General features: G+C 41.8%; 1 protein-coding gene across 7 annotated transcripts in view; it reads right to left on the minus strand.

The window, feature by feature from the left end:
• The window catches only part of alg9 (ALG9 alpha-1,2-mannosyltransferase), a 263,913-nt gene that overhangs the window by 158,637 nt on the left and 92,616 nt on the right, over positions 1-12,660 (minus strand). For 6 of the 7 annotated variants that reach the window (XM_043676654.2, XM_043676652.2, XM_043676649.2 and 3 more), the window contains exons 11-13: positions 12,133-12,262; positions 10,357-10,504; positions 9,616-9,745 (exon numbers count right to left, since the gene is read on the minus strand). In XM_043676654.2, coding sequence (XP_043532589.2) covers positions 9,616-9,745; positions 10,357-10,504; positions 12,133-12,262 — 408 coding nt within the window. The remainder of the gene's footprint in view (positions 1-9,615; positions 9,746-10,356; positions 10,505-12,132; positions 12,263-12,660) is intronic. The other variant, XR_015751977.1, reaches the window with a different exon arrangement.

Here is a 12,660-nt window from a genome sequence, read left to right on the forward strand (position 1 = left end):
TTGGTTTGTTTTTTGGTTTTTGTTGTATATAATCATTGATGTACAAAGGTAAAAATCACACAGTCCAACCCCAGTCCAACACCGGCGTCTCCAAATCATGACTATAATCTTTGATAGCTTTGTAGGTTTGTTACAGTCACCATGTAGTATCCAATTCGCAACTAAAGGATAGAGTTTATTTATTACCTTTCAGGACCTGAGGTGTAACAAAGCATTTTCCAGCCAGTTAAGTAGCTTTGAAGCAAAAACAGAAATTATTGAAGAAACCTAGCAGGTCAGGCAGCATCTGTGAACAGAAAGCAGAGTCAACATTTCAAGTGCAGTGATCCTTCCATTCTGAGGATGGGTCCAGGACTTGAGATGTTAACATTGCTCTCACTCTCTCTCCACTGCAGGATCTCTTCAGCATCCACAGTTCTTTGTTTCATCGAAATACTTTAGAAATTGGCTCAGTGGTTAGCACTGCTGCCTCACAGTGCCAGGGACCCAGGTTCGATTCCTGCCTCGGGCGACTGTCTGTGTGGAGTTTGCACACTCTCCCCGGGTATCCTGTGGGAGATCTGGTTTCCTCCCACAATCTAAAGATGTGCAGGTTAGATGAATTGGCCATGATAAATTGTCCATCGTTAGGTGCTTTCTTTAGGGGTAAATGTTGGGGAATGGGTCTGAGTGGGTTACTCTTCGGAGGGTCGGTGTGGACCTGTTAGGCCTAAGGGCCTGTTTCCATACTTACTTAATCTAAACAAAATGCAGTCAATGTTGAAATGTCAAGAAAGTGGCAGCTAATTTTGTCTTTATTTTCCCTTTAATGGGATGCAGGCACAGCTTGCAGTCTCAGCATTTGTTGCCAACCCCCCAGTTGCCATCAAGGAGGAGAAAGTGAGGACTGCAGATGCTGGAGATCAGAGTCGCAGAGTGTGGTGCTGGGAAAGCACAGCAGGTCAGGCAGCATCCCAGTTACCATCAAGAGCAGTGAAGAGTCAGTGTCGGCTGGACTGGGTGAGGACAGCAGATTTCATTCACTGAAGGAAGGGCATTAATGAACTAGATGGTTTGTACAACTGAGTTAAAATTGTTTCATGGTCACCCCTTTATTCCAGATTTGTTAATTGTATTTAAATTCCACTAGCTGTCATAGTTGTATTTGTACATGCCCCTAAGAGTATTAGCCTGGGATAGAGTAACATAACCAATGTGTCACTATCTTCCCCATAAACCTACAACAGTAATTCTCTTTTTCTCTCTCTCAACTGCAGACTCTGGGAACCAGCAAGCATAAGCTTCATCTCTATGAGAAAAAATGTAATATAGTGCAATTACGTTGTACACAAAGCACAGTGGTCAAGGGAACATGGAGCAAACAGCATGCGTTGGGGAATAATGACCTCAATACCACACTGCAATTGATCTGTTCAGTCAATTAACTCATCACATTCCCCCCAAATTTTATTTCATTTTGTAATTTCACCCTAACATAATTTTTGCTCTTTATTTAATGTCATAACAGGAATATTGGGCTGCAATCTACAATGGTAACACAATACTGTTTCTTGAAGGAAAACTGCTGCTTACCCTGCACCCTCTCATCCCTACTGAATGAAGACAGTCGTACACAGATTTCTTTAACACAAGCACACACAGCATCAGTCTTTGCTGTTTGGGTTTCTGTGCCCTTTCATTCAGTAACACAACAAACCGCTTCACTGTTCTGAATAAATCCCTGCATCAAAGGGTTGCTTCTGTGGGCTGTTCACTGCATTTGCAAGTGAACATGTACACACACGAAAGAGAACATATCCAAAACCAGCATTTGAAACTAACCTCATTTAAACTGAGGTTAAATGAAGAGCAACTGTTGGCCTCTCGGATGCATTCAGCCAACAACCAAAAATATATTGCACATGAACCATGAACTGTTCTTTAAAGAGATTCCAAAAGAATCCTTGTATATGTCATCCTGAGGCATGTAATAATTAACCATACTCAGGGCCTCTTAAAACACATGTTTGAATCTCAGACAAGATCTAAACTGTTTTATCCTCAGATCATAGCAGTCTTGCACTCAGTGTGTAGTTTAACTGGTTTGAGCAAATTCAGTCAGTCAGTCACTTGGTAGGGCAGAACTTCAATATTACTGAAAAGGGAGACACACCGCCAAAGCTTTGCACCTTGTTCTCATCAGGACACATGCAGGAAAGCCAAATTTCAGATCATCACCACCATTTATATGACCAGAGAAATGGACACTGATTGGTTGGCAAGTTGATTCTGAAAGGCATTGAAAGCAATGAGGAATTATAGCCTCCTCAAACTCCCGCAATATAAATCATAGACAACACTGCATTCAAGGTTTCATCTGAAAGCTGGCACCTCCAACAGTACAACCCCCAACCTCTGGACTGTACCAGAGTGTCAGTCGAGATTTTTATTATGCCGAAAATCTACAAATGGGAATTGATTCCAAAAGATTTGTGGTAAGAAAGTTACTAGCTAGGGCACAGCTAACAGACGAATATCAGTCATGTTGTCCCTCATTCCCTGTCCAACAGCTGAACTAGCACAAGACCCTGTGAAACTCAGAGGTATATGGCAATTTCACACTCCCAGATGATTGGGCCATAGAACTATTTTCTCCACCTCTAACTCACAATCGCAGGTTGAAACTTGGGATTGGACAATACATTCCTTACTGTTGTTCTTCACTTAGGAGAAAGTGAGGACTGCAGGTGCTGGAGATCAGAGTCAATAGTGTGGTGTTGGAAAAGCACAGCAGGTCAGGCAGCATTGGAGGAGCAGGAGAAGGAATTATGCCCGAAATGTCGATTCTCCTGTTCCTTGGGTGCTGCCTGATCTGCTGCGTTTTTCCAGCACCACACTCTCAATTGTTGTACTTCACTTGCCTTATATAATTTGAAGTGCCTGAAGTTCAGATATGGATGACTAATGCAAGCTTAGTGATCCGAACAGAATTCCTGACCATCATGTCGAGCCAGGAACAGCACTTGGGTCCAGCTTGGATGCAAGAGAAGTTTGAAGTTCTGTGTTAAAGGAGCACCAATTTTCAAAAGTTTATCCCTTACAACCAACACTACTTTGCAGGCATCCTTCACTCTCAACTTCTGATTGAATGTTAACTTCAACTGGTATTTGTGTTTTAATGACACTAACTCTATTGCACAATACAAAAACTGAAATTGCGGTAAAATCTCAGCAGGTCTGGCAGCTTCAGTGGAAAGAAATCAGAGTTAATGTTTCGGGTCCAGTGAGCCTTCTTTTATTGTACAATAGGTATTCCCACGTATGCATGTTTCCAATGATTGCTACTACATAACAATATGTCTAAAAAAAGGCATGTTTGGTCAAAACGTTTCAACTTGCATCTATCAGGACAATTCCTAAGAAATACCATCACATATGAATATACAGAACCTTGTCCTTTGCAGACCAAAGGAACTGTACATGCACACTGTAACTGTGTCAAATCAACAAAACGGATGACAGATGTTGTCTGCTTCATTTGTCAATGCTGTGCCTTGAACAATAAAAATTAACCTACCGGGTTTAAAACTTAGTCAATGCTGAGCATTTAAATTGATGATCATGAACCAGTGCATCTGCTACCAATCAGAGTCCACTCTTATCAATCCGTACTCTCTTATGAAGTATTAATGCTGTCTTCCCTTTATATTGACATTCTTGTGAATTGTCCTGATGAGCGCAAGATGAAAAACTCTGACAAAATGATTCCTTTTTCAGCAATACTCAAGTTTGGAATGACTGATTGACTTTTGGTTTATCTGGGGAAGTTAGATCGGCTTTTGAAAAACAAAAACACGTGAATGCCAAAACTTAGTGTTTTCGACAATTTGGTGAGCTTCTTTTCAGTTTTCAAAGCAATGCTATGGAAATCACATGACAAGTAATAGTGATAAATATACTATTGAAAATTGCTGAGAGAGACAAACTAAAATTAAAATTAATTCCCCTCTTCCACAGAAAGGTCTTTATAGCTGGAATCTCAACCTTTGTACACAGATGTTCATATTTCACATGCAGTCACTGAAATAAAAAGATTGCTTTACTGATAGTACAGAATTTTTTGAAATGCAATTGATATTTAGAATGAATCTTCTTACCAAAGAGTTGTCATGGCAACGCTTCAGTGTCTGTCACAGAATAATGTGGCAGCTGAGGTCGTGATGAGACTCCTGTAAATATGCATGATGCTTTCTGCTTCTGTACTTGGTGCCTCACACCATTACATCTTTAACAGTGAGAGAGACTCATTCAGGGAGTTGAAGCTTTTCAGAAGCTTTTCTGGCCTCAGCAGGATGCCAGATGATGTCAGTTGATTTTAACTGTCAGGACATTTAACGTGAAGAAGAAACACTTGGTGAGACGGAGTCTGACTGACTCACTCCTGGATTTAGGATTGCAAAATAGTTGAAGCTTTTGGTGGCAGATCAAGAGCTAAAAATATGATTCTGTCTGAAAGTTATGAGCCAAATGACTAACTATTGCCTCAACTGCAGGAGTGGAGTAAATGTTATTGATTGTGGTTGAGCAAAATGAAGCTGAAAGGCTGTGGCCTGTTCATGTGCATCGTAGAATATTCATAACCTGCATAATAGCTGACAATTATAATAAATCAAGCATATCTTTCTAATCTTGAAAATTGAGAGCTTTGCAAGACATTTTCACATACTGTATACTTAAAGGTGTGAAATAGACAGGCTTGTGGAGATGACGGTAGCATCCCTTTCTCTGAGCCAGAAGGTTCAGGTTCAAGGTGAGGTGGGAGTCACTGCCCTTGACAGCAAGGCAGCTTTGACCGAGTGTGGCATCAAGGGGCTGGGGCAAAACTGGAATCAATGGGAATCGGGGGAAAACTACTGTCAACATCCTGGGGTTACCACTGACCAGAAACGCAACTGGACTCACCACATAAACACGGTGGCTACAAGAGCAGATTAGAGCCTAGGAACACTGCAGTGAGTAACTCACTTCCAAAGCTTGCCCACCATATAAGGCACATCATGTCAGGACTGTGAGGGAATATTCCCCACTTACTCCAACAACATTCAAGCAGCTTGACACCATCCAAGCTTGACTGGCATCACATCCACACCCTCCACCACCAGTGCTCAGTAGCAGCAGTGTGTATCATTTATAAGATGCACTGTAGGAATTCACCCAGCATCTTCAAAACTCACAACCCAGATAGGACAAGGGCAGCAGATAATGGGAACAGCATTACCTGCAAGTTCCCCTCCAAGACACTCACTGTCCTGACTTGGAAATTGGGTCAAAATCCTGAAATTCCCTCCCTAATGGGTCAATGCACAGCAGGTGGACCGCAAAGGTTCAAGAAGGCAGCATCATCACCAACTTCTCAAGGGCAACTGGGGACAGGCAATAAATGCTGGCCCAGCCAATGACACCCATGTTTCAACACTGATTTAAAAAAGTCCCATTGGAGGATCTGATGGCTACAGATGATACATTTACATCACCATGAAACAGGTCAAGCACCAACTTGCAAATCTGCCCAATATGTCTCCTGGTCAGCCATGCCTGTTATCCCTCAAGTTACAGCTTTGGTCTTCAGGCTGAGAACCTGTTGTAGGAAAATCTATGCATAAAAAGAGACAGAAGTATATACTTTTGTCTGTCTCCTTTGCCAACAAGACACAGGAAAGCTCCCAAAAGGAAGACAAAAGTTTAAACCAGAAATAGACTTCGGTTAAAGTGCTTCTGATTTAGAAAGTATGCTTGGAAAGCACCCAATTATAATGGCCAATCAGCTAACACATGGCTGGCTCGGGGGGAGGGGGGGGGGGGTGTTAATCAATAAAAGGTGGCCATTTGAATGTCAGCTGCAGTAATGTACCCAGCTACATTCATCCCATTCAGCACAAGATATTCACTGTATAAATTAAGTGTTTACGTGTAGTCAAGTGGTGGACTGGGATAGACTTTTGTTCTTTTATTTAGGAGCAGACTTGGGCAATGTTGGGATTTGGAGGTACATCTTGAAATGAAAGCTTACAAATGTGTTAGGTCCTATCCATCACTGGTGAAAAGTGTGGCACTGGAAAAGCACAGTAGGTCAGTTAGTATTCGAACAGCAGGTGAGCCGACATTTCGGGCATATGCCCAAAGCATCGACTCTCCTGCTCCTTGGATGCTGCCTGAACTGCTGTGCTTTTTCAGTACCACACTTTTCGACTCCGACACTCCAGCATCCACAGTCCTCACTTTCTCCTATCCATCACTGCCTTGGGAATAGAACAACAGAGGGGAGAAATCAAAATTTAAAAAAAGACAATTTTCACCAGGATCATTCAAGTAAAGGACTCTCAGAAAAAATCTGCCACAGAACAAAAAAAAAGCTTTAATTTTGCCCAGTAGCCATTCTCTTAGGAAGAGCAAACTCTTGAGATGTGTCTGAGCATATTTTCTGACAGATTAATGCATAATTAAACCAGCATTTCTCATTTGTGAAAGGAAATCATGTTTGATAGTAGGAAATCATTTTATAAAATTTGTTTAACATTTAAAATATTTTCTTTTTTGGTTAATGAGATGAAAAGGCTGTTAGTGGATGCATCATTGGTCAAAATATCATCTGCATGTTAATAAGGAACTGTCTTATCTGGTGACAGGAAGCCACTCAAACCTGGATATATTATTGATAAAGAGGGGTTGTGATGCGGCTGAAACTTTAGAAGGACGTAGACAGGTTGGTGAATGGACTGCAAAGTGGGAGATTAAATTTAATGCAGGGAAGTATGAGGTGATTCATTTTGATTTGAAGAAGGCAGCGAGATAATTGAAATTAAAGGCATAATTCTAAAGGGGCACAGTGGGACATGAACATATAGTGAATAAATCACTGATGTTCTCAAGTCACATTGAGTAAGCAATCAATAAAGATCCTCCCTCTGTGATAAGGTCAGAGTGGGAATGTTCACTGATGCTTGAACCATTTTTAGCACCATTCGCCATTCCTCAGACACTGAATCAATGCATGTCCAAATACAGTAAGACCTGGACAACACTTTGGATTGGGCTGAGAAGTGGCAAGTACCATTTGTGCTTCACAAATGCTGGAAATAACCAGTTCTAGCAAGAGAGAATCTAATTAATGCCAAGAAGTTTTAATGGCATTACCATCACTGAATCCTCCCCACTAACAACATCCTAAGGGTAATCATTAACCAGAAGTTGAATTGGACTCATTGTATAGATACTCTGGCTACAATAACAGGTCAGAGATTAGGAATCCTGCATATAGCGACTCCCCTCCTGACCATCCACTATAAGGCACAAATCAAGAGTGTGATAGAATACTCCCCACTTGTCTGAATGAGTGCAGCACCAAAAATACTGAAAAGAAGCTAGACTCCATTCAAGATAAAGCAGCCCATTTGATTGGCACCACATCAATAAGCATCCACTCCTTCTACCACTCAGTAGCAGCAGTGTGTACCAACTACAGGATGCACTGCAGAAGTTCACCAATGCTCCATAGACAGCATCTCCAGACCTATGACCACTTCCACATAGAAGGACAAGGGAATCAGATAATGGAAAAGCTACAGCTCCCCTCCAAGCCACTCACCATTCTGACTCAGAAGAACAGCCTGAAGAAAAGTCATGTTGGATTCAAAACACTAACTCGGTTTCTCTCCCAACAGGTGATATCAGACATGCTGAGATCTTCCACAGAATCCATATTATGAGGAAGCAGACCATTTGGCCCATCAGGTCCTCACTGACCCTCTGAAAAGCACTCCTCTCTAAACCAAACCTTTCCCATCCTTGTAACTCTGTATATCCCACGGTTAATCCACCTAGCCTTCACATCTCTGAACATTATGGGAAATGTAGCACAGCCAATCCACCTAACCTGCACAGGTTTAGATTGTGGGAGCACCCAGAGGAAACCCACACAGACACGGGGAGAATGTGCAAACTCCACATAGACATCGTCAGGTCCCTGGTGTTGCAAGGCAGCGGTGCTAACCACTGAACCACCGCGCCTCCAGTGGTCCCAGTTTCTATTTCAGAACTCCAGCATTCACGATGCTTGGCTTTCTTTTTGCAGTTGTTCACGGATGCATTAAAAAAAATTCTACAGTATGACAATACATATATTCGCACCGAGAGTGTACGGGGAAAGGAGAGGTTAGAGAAGATGTATAAAACAGTCACAGATTATCAACAGCTTAATCCTATGGCAAAAGTGCTTTCTCATGGGTCTCCCCAAAGCACTTCACTCAATTTTAAACAGCTCTCCAGACCCAATTATGATCTCAATTCTTCTGCTGAGTTAATACTGTAGTTAGTTACTGCTTGTAAGATGGAAGGATGTACATTCATATAGAGGCTTCAACATCCTCAAGAAATTCCAAGATACCTGACAGTACTGGCGTACTGCATCCAGTTCCTGGCACCGTATCTTGGGAAGGGTGTGAACAGTTTGGAGTGCAGAACCAGAGGGTAGAGGATGTCCAAAATTCTCTATCCCAAAGAGTTGTGGATACTGGATCACTGAAAATATTTCAAGAGAAGGCAGATAATTTTTGAAATATCGGGCAGTTGAGGACTATACGGAGCTGACATGAAAGGAGAGTTGACATCTGGAGAAGATCAACATTATCTTATTAAATGGTGGGGCAGACTCGATCGATCCTGCTTCTGATGTTCTTATGCTCAGCAGCAACAGGAGGAAGAACAGACAATGAGTGAGGAGGGAGTGATTAGGGTCAGTAACCAGAAACCAGTTCAAAAAGATAGTTTCTGAGAATGCTTATAAGAGGAGGAGAAAGGAGCTGAGGTTTATAGAGATAACTCCAGGTGAGACAGGAGGGTGGGGAAAGGGGAATGAGAATGGGATTTACACAGGAAGGTAATGGAGAAACTGGAGGGCGGTTGAACATAGCATGGGGAGATGTCAGTGAGCAACTTCAAAATCCTGGAACTGCCTTATTAACACAACAGTACACGACTGCAGTGGCTCAAAAAGAACGGCAGCTCACCACCACCTTCTCCAGGGCAAATAGAGACGTCCAATAAATGCTGGCCCAGCCAATGCATGAATTGGAGTTTAAAATTGAGGTTTTGCTATTCCCTCTGGGTTTCAAAATACATCAGTAGCTATTGGGGAACAAACCTTTACTGTAACGCATTCATTGGAGACACAATGAATTACAACAATGAATTGTACTAATGGATAAAGTCTTCAATTTGTTGGCAATATTGACATAAAATTAAGAGTGCTGAGATCAATTTTGAGGAGCATCGTTGCTGTAGAATACATAAATGTTTCTATTTATTCCTGCCGAGCAGCCTTTAGTGCTGATACTGGACATTTACGATGGAAGCACTCCATCCATCGTTGTTACTATCAGAGTCATAAAGTGTGATGCTGGAAAAGCACGGCTGGTCAGGCAGCATCTGAGGAGGAGAGTCGACGTTTTGAGCATAAGCTCTTCATCAGGAATCTGACCTCCAGCATCTGCAATCCTCACTTTTACCCCATCTTTGCTACTATGCCTCAGCTGAATAAATATAAAATTCACAGTCACAGAAATAAAGTCTATCACTTACATATCTGGAGGGTTCTTCGGCGTTTTGGTCATTCATGTCCATTGGGTGGATTTGAGTTGCCTTCGGTCCTTTCGCATAGGGCTTTGGGAGCTGGCCACGAAATTCAGAAGCAATGAACTGGAGCTGCCAGCTGAGAAACAAAAAGCAAGACTAGATCTTCAGGCAGATGTTGGACTAAATGACAAAGCTTTGAATCTTTCTTTGACAGTAAAGTGATTTCAGTTGCACAAGTTGCGACTCATTAGGAGCAGTATGAGGTTCTGTGACTGGACAACACTGAATTCACCAGTTCAGAGGAAGAGTCACTCGGCCCGAAATGTTAACTCTGATTTCTCTCCACAGATGCTGCCAGACCTGCTGAGCTTTTCCAGCATTTTTGGTTTTTGTTTCTGATTTGTTGCGTCTGCAGTTCATTTGGTTTTTATTCATTGCCGGCCGGAGTTGCCCTTGAGAATGTGGTGGTGAGCTGCCTTCTTGAACTGCTGCAGCCCACCTCCTATGGGTTGACCCACAATGCCATTAGGGAAGGCCATTCAGCTGCCCCACATGACTTGCTCCAGCTGGGAAGTGGAGTTAGAAACTTCTGTGACCTGACCTAACAGTCAAACTTGCTTGGGCCTTAGAAAACCCACCCTATGCTTGGTTTCCTAACCTCACTGCAGCCCCTGTCTGTCTCTGATGTAAAGCCTAATTCTTCAAGTCTAATCACATAACTGATGGCCTCAGGGCCAAATTACTTACTTGTCGGGTAGGAGAAAGCTACTGGGAAATCGATGCCATTCCTTTCCAACACAAACATTGACCAGTCTCCCCTCAGGCACTGTATGAATGCTTGGGTCTGTGGCAATCCTGTGAAATTCTGGATATAGGTCAAGCGGAGTATGGTAACCTGTGAATTAACAGCGAGACAACATGATGGACATTCCTTCCATGACGTCAATTGATGTGAGTTCTGGGAGATTTTTTTTAAAAAAGAAATAAACAGATATATTTGTTGTCCAGAAAGCAAAAATGCGCACAGTCAAACCAGGACAACATGGCATTTTCGCAAATAGAAGGTTTCAAAACAGAGTCTCAGATTTATCTTTCCACATTTCCCAGAGCTGACTTTTCCTGTCTCCCTAATTGATGGAACTGCTTCATGTTTGCTATATGACTCCAGTTGCCCTCTGGTACAGGCCACCAATAAACATTTCTTCATATAAACCCCAGTCAATAAATGGCTGCAGGTTCTCTGAGGCCTGGTAGACGACAGTTAGGCCTCAGTCTGTCCTAATTTGACACCCATAACTCCACAGCTTCTGTTACTGTTAGCCATCAGAATACTGAACTCCAAGGTCGGTCTACCAACTGGGACCCAGCTAACTCAGCACAGAATCCAAACAGGCTGCCAATTGTTACAGCGCATTAATTACCTACACAGCCAAGGATGAGATATATTAAAAATCATAGTTTCATCTTGGCCTTCTGTGAAATGATGCTGCAATAAATATTCTGGAAACAGAGCTGCATCTTGACCTCCATTGTGATTTTGGCACTTGTATACTTCTGATACTGCACTTCAGGATAACCATGAACTTACAAAACCTGCCCAAAGGGGGTGCGAAAATTTACATTCATGTTATACATTATAACCAGTGAAGCTATGGCTTATAAGTTAATGGTGACAAAGTCTATAGACAACCAATAATGGAACACCATAGACACGTTTAGCTAAATGGCAGGAAACAGGTGTTTCTAGATCCTATATTCACTACAGGTTAAAAGCATTACAACTTACAAACTAGATGTTTTACTGTTTTAGAACATTTGGCATATTAGAATGCCCTTATGTTCCCTACAAGTCCAAAGCTGCACCAGTGAATCATTAATGCTTAAACCAAACTGACACATTATAATGGAAACAAGACATATCTGGCTGCAATTCCTCTTTTTAAAGCCAGAAAGCCATTATGCATTTGCTCACATTGACACCAACTGCTGTCCCATCAATACTGACCTTTTAAAGAGTTTTCAGGGTCAGAGAGAAGAAACCTCATCTGTACGGAGCTGGAAGCTATCTGCATTATTATGAGCACATCCCCATATCATAAACTCCAGTGCTCCCAAGGACAGGAGGGTATAATTACAAAGTGGCAGATTTTCCGAGAAGGTTTGCATAGAAATGTCAATATAGACATTGAAATTGTAAATATAAAAAATATGGACCGAATTATAAGAGGTTAATGGAAACTAAATTCTGTCCACTTCCAAGGTCCCAATCCTTTACTCATGTTTTGATCACTACTTGAGATCATTTAGTTATTTGTTTTTCTTAAATCAGCTTTTTCAAGCTTTTACCTTTACACCTTTCAAATTAATTGCAATCACAAAATTGAAACTTTAAGAAAAAAAATCACATTGAACTGCTCATTGTACAAAATCTGGGTGGAATCTGTTTACCCATTTCGCCATTTGGTGAGTGGGGAAAGAAATTTTCTGTCGCACACAAACTCACAAATACTTCCAGCCACTAACCTCTGAATAAAGCCACTGAGCGAGAGAGAGAGAGAAATCCAAAGAGGATGACGGTGCCCAAAGCAAGCCAATTTGAGGAGACGGTGTAATGCTCGAGACGGTAACGTTGGAATAAGAAATGGTAGCACTTCTGTTAAAAAAAAAGGCAAGCACCACAGTTAATCAATCATGTAGGCCAGGAGGTTGAGTATCATGGATCTGCTCAACAACAAACATGTCAGCTTATATTGACGCTATTATTTATCTCAAGTTACCGATGCCAACGCCTCTTAGGTCTTCTTGTTTAGGATTTATCCAAATGAGGTGACAATGCCAAGCACTATTGATTCCAGAATCATTGTTTCACAAAACTTGAATGAGATAAACTATGAAACAAGAATAATGACAAACACAACCAATGCAACTGGACTTCAGGAAGAGATTTCAAGGGTTTGGGGGGGGCCACATGTTGATTGTATTTCAGACATTCCTAAGGCAGACTGTGTTGATTAGCTCAGGTGGCTGGTTTTTGTGAGGCAGAACAAAGCC

The sequence above is a fragment of the Chiloscyllium plagiosum genome, unplaced genomic scaffold, assembly GCF_037043375.1.
Source record: "Chiloscyllium plagiosum isolate Xiang-an unplaced genomic scaffold, Cpla_swu_hap1 HiC_scaffold_29, whole genome shotgun sequence".
Lineage (NCBI taxonomy): Eukaryota > Metazoa > Chordata > Chondrichthyes > Orectolobiformes > Hemiscylliidae > Chiloscyllium > Chiloscyllium plagiosum.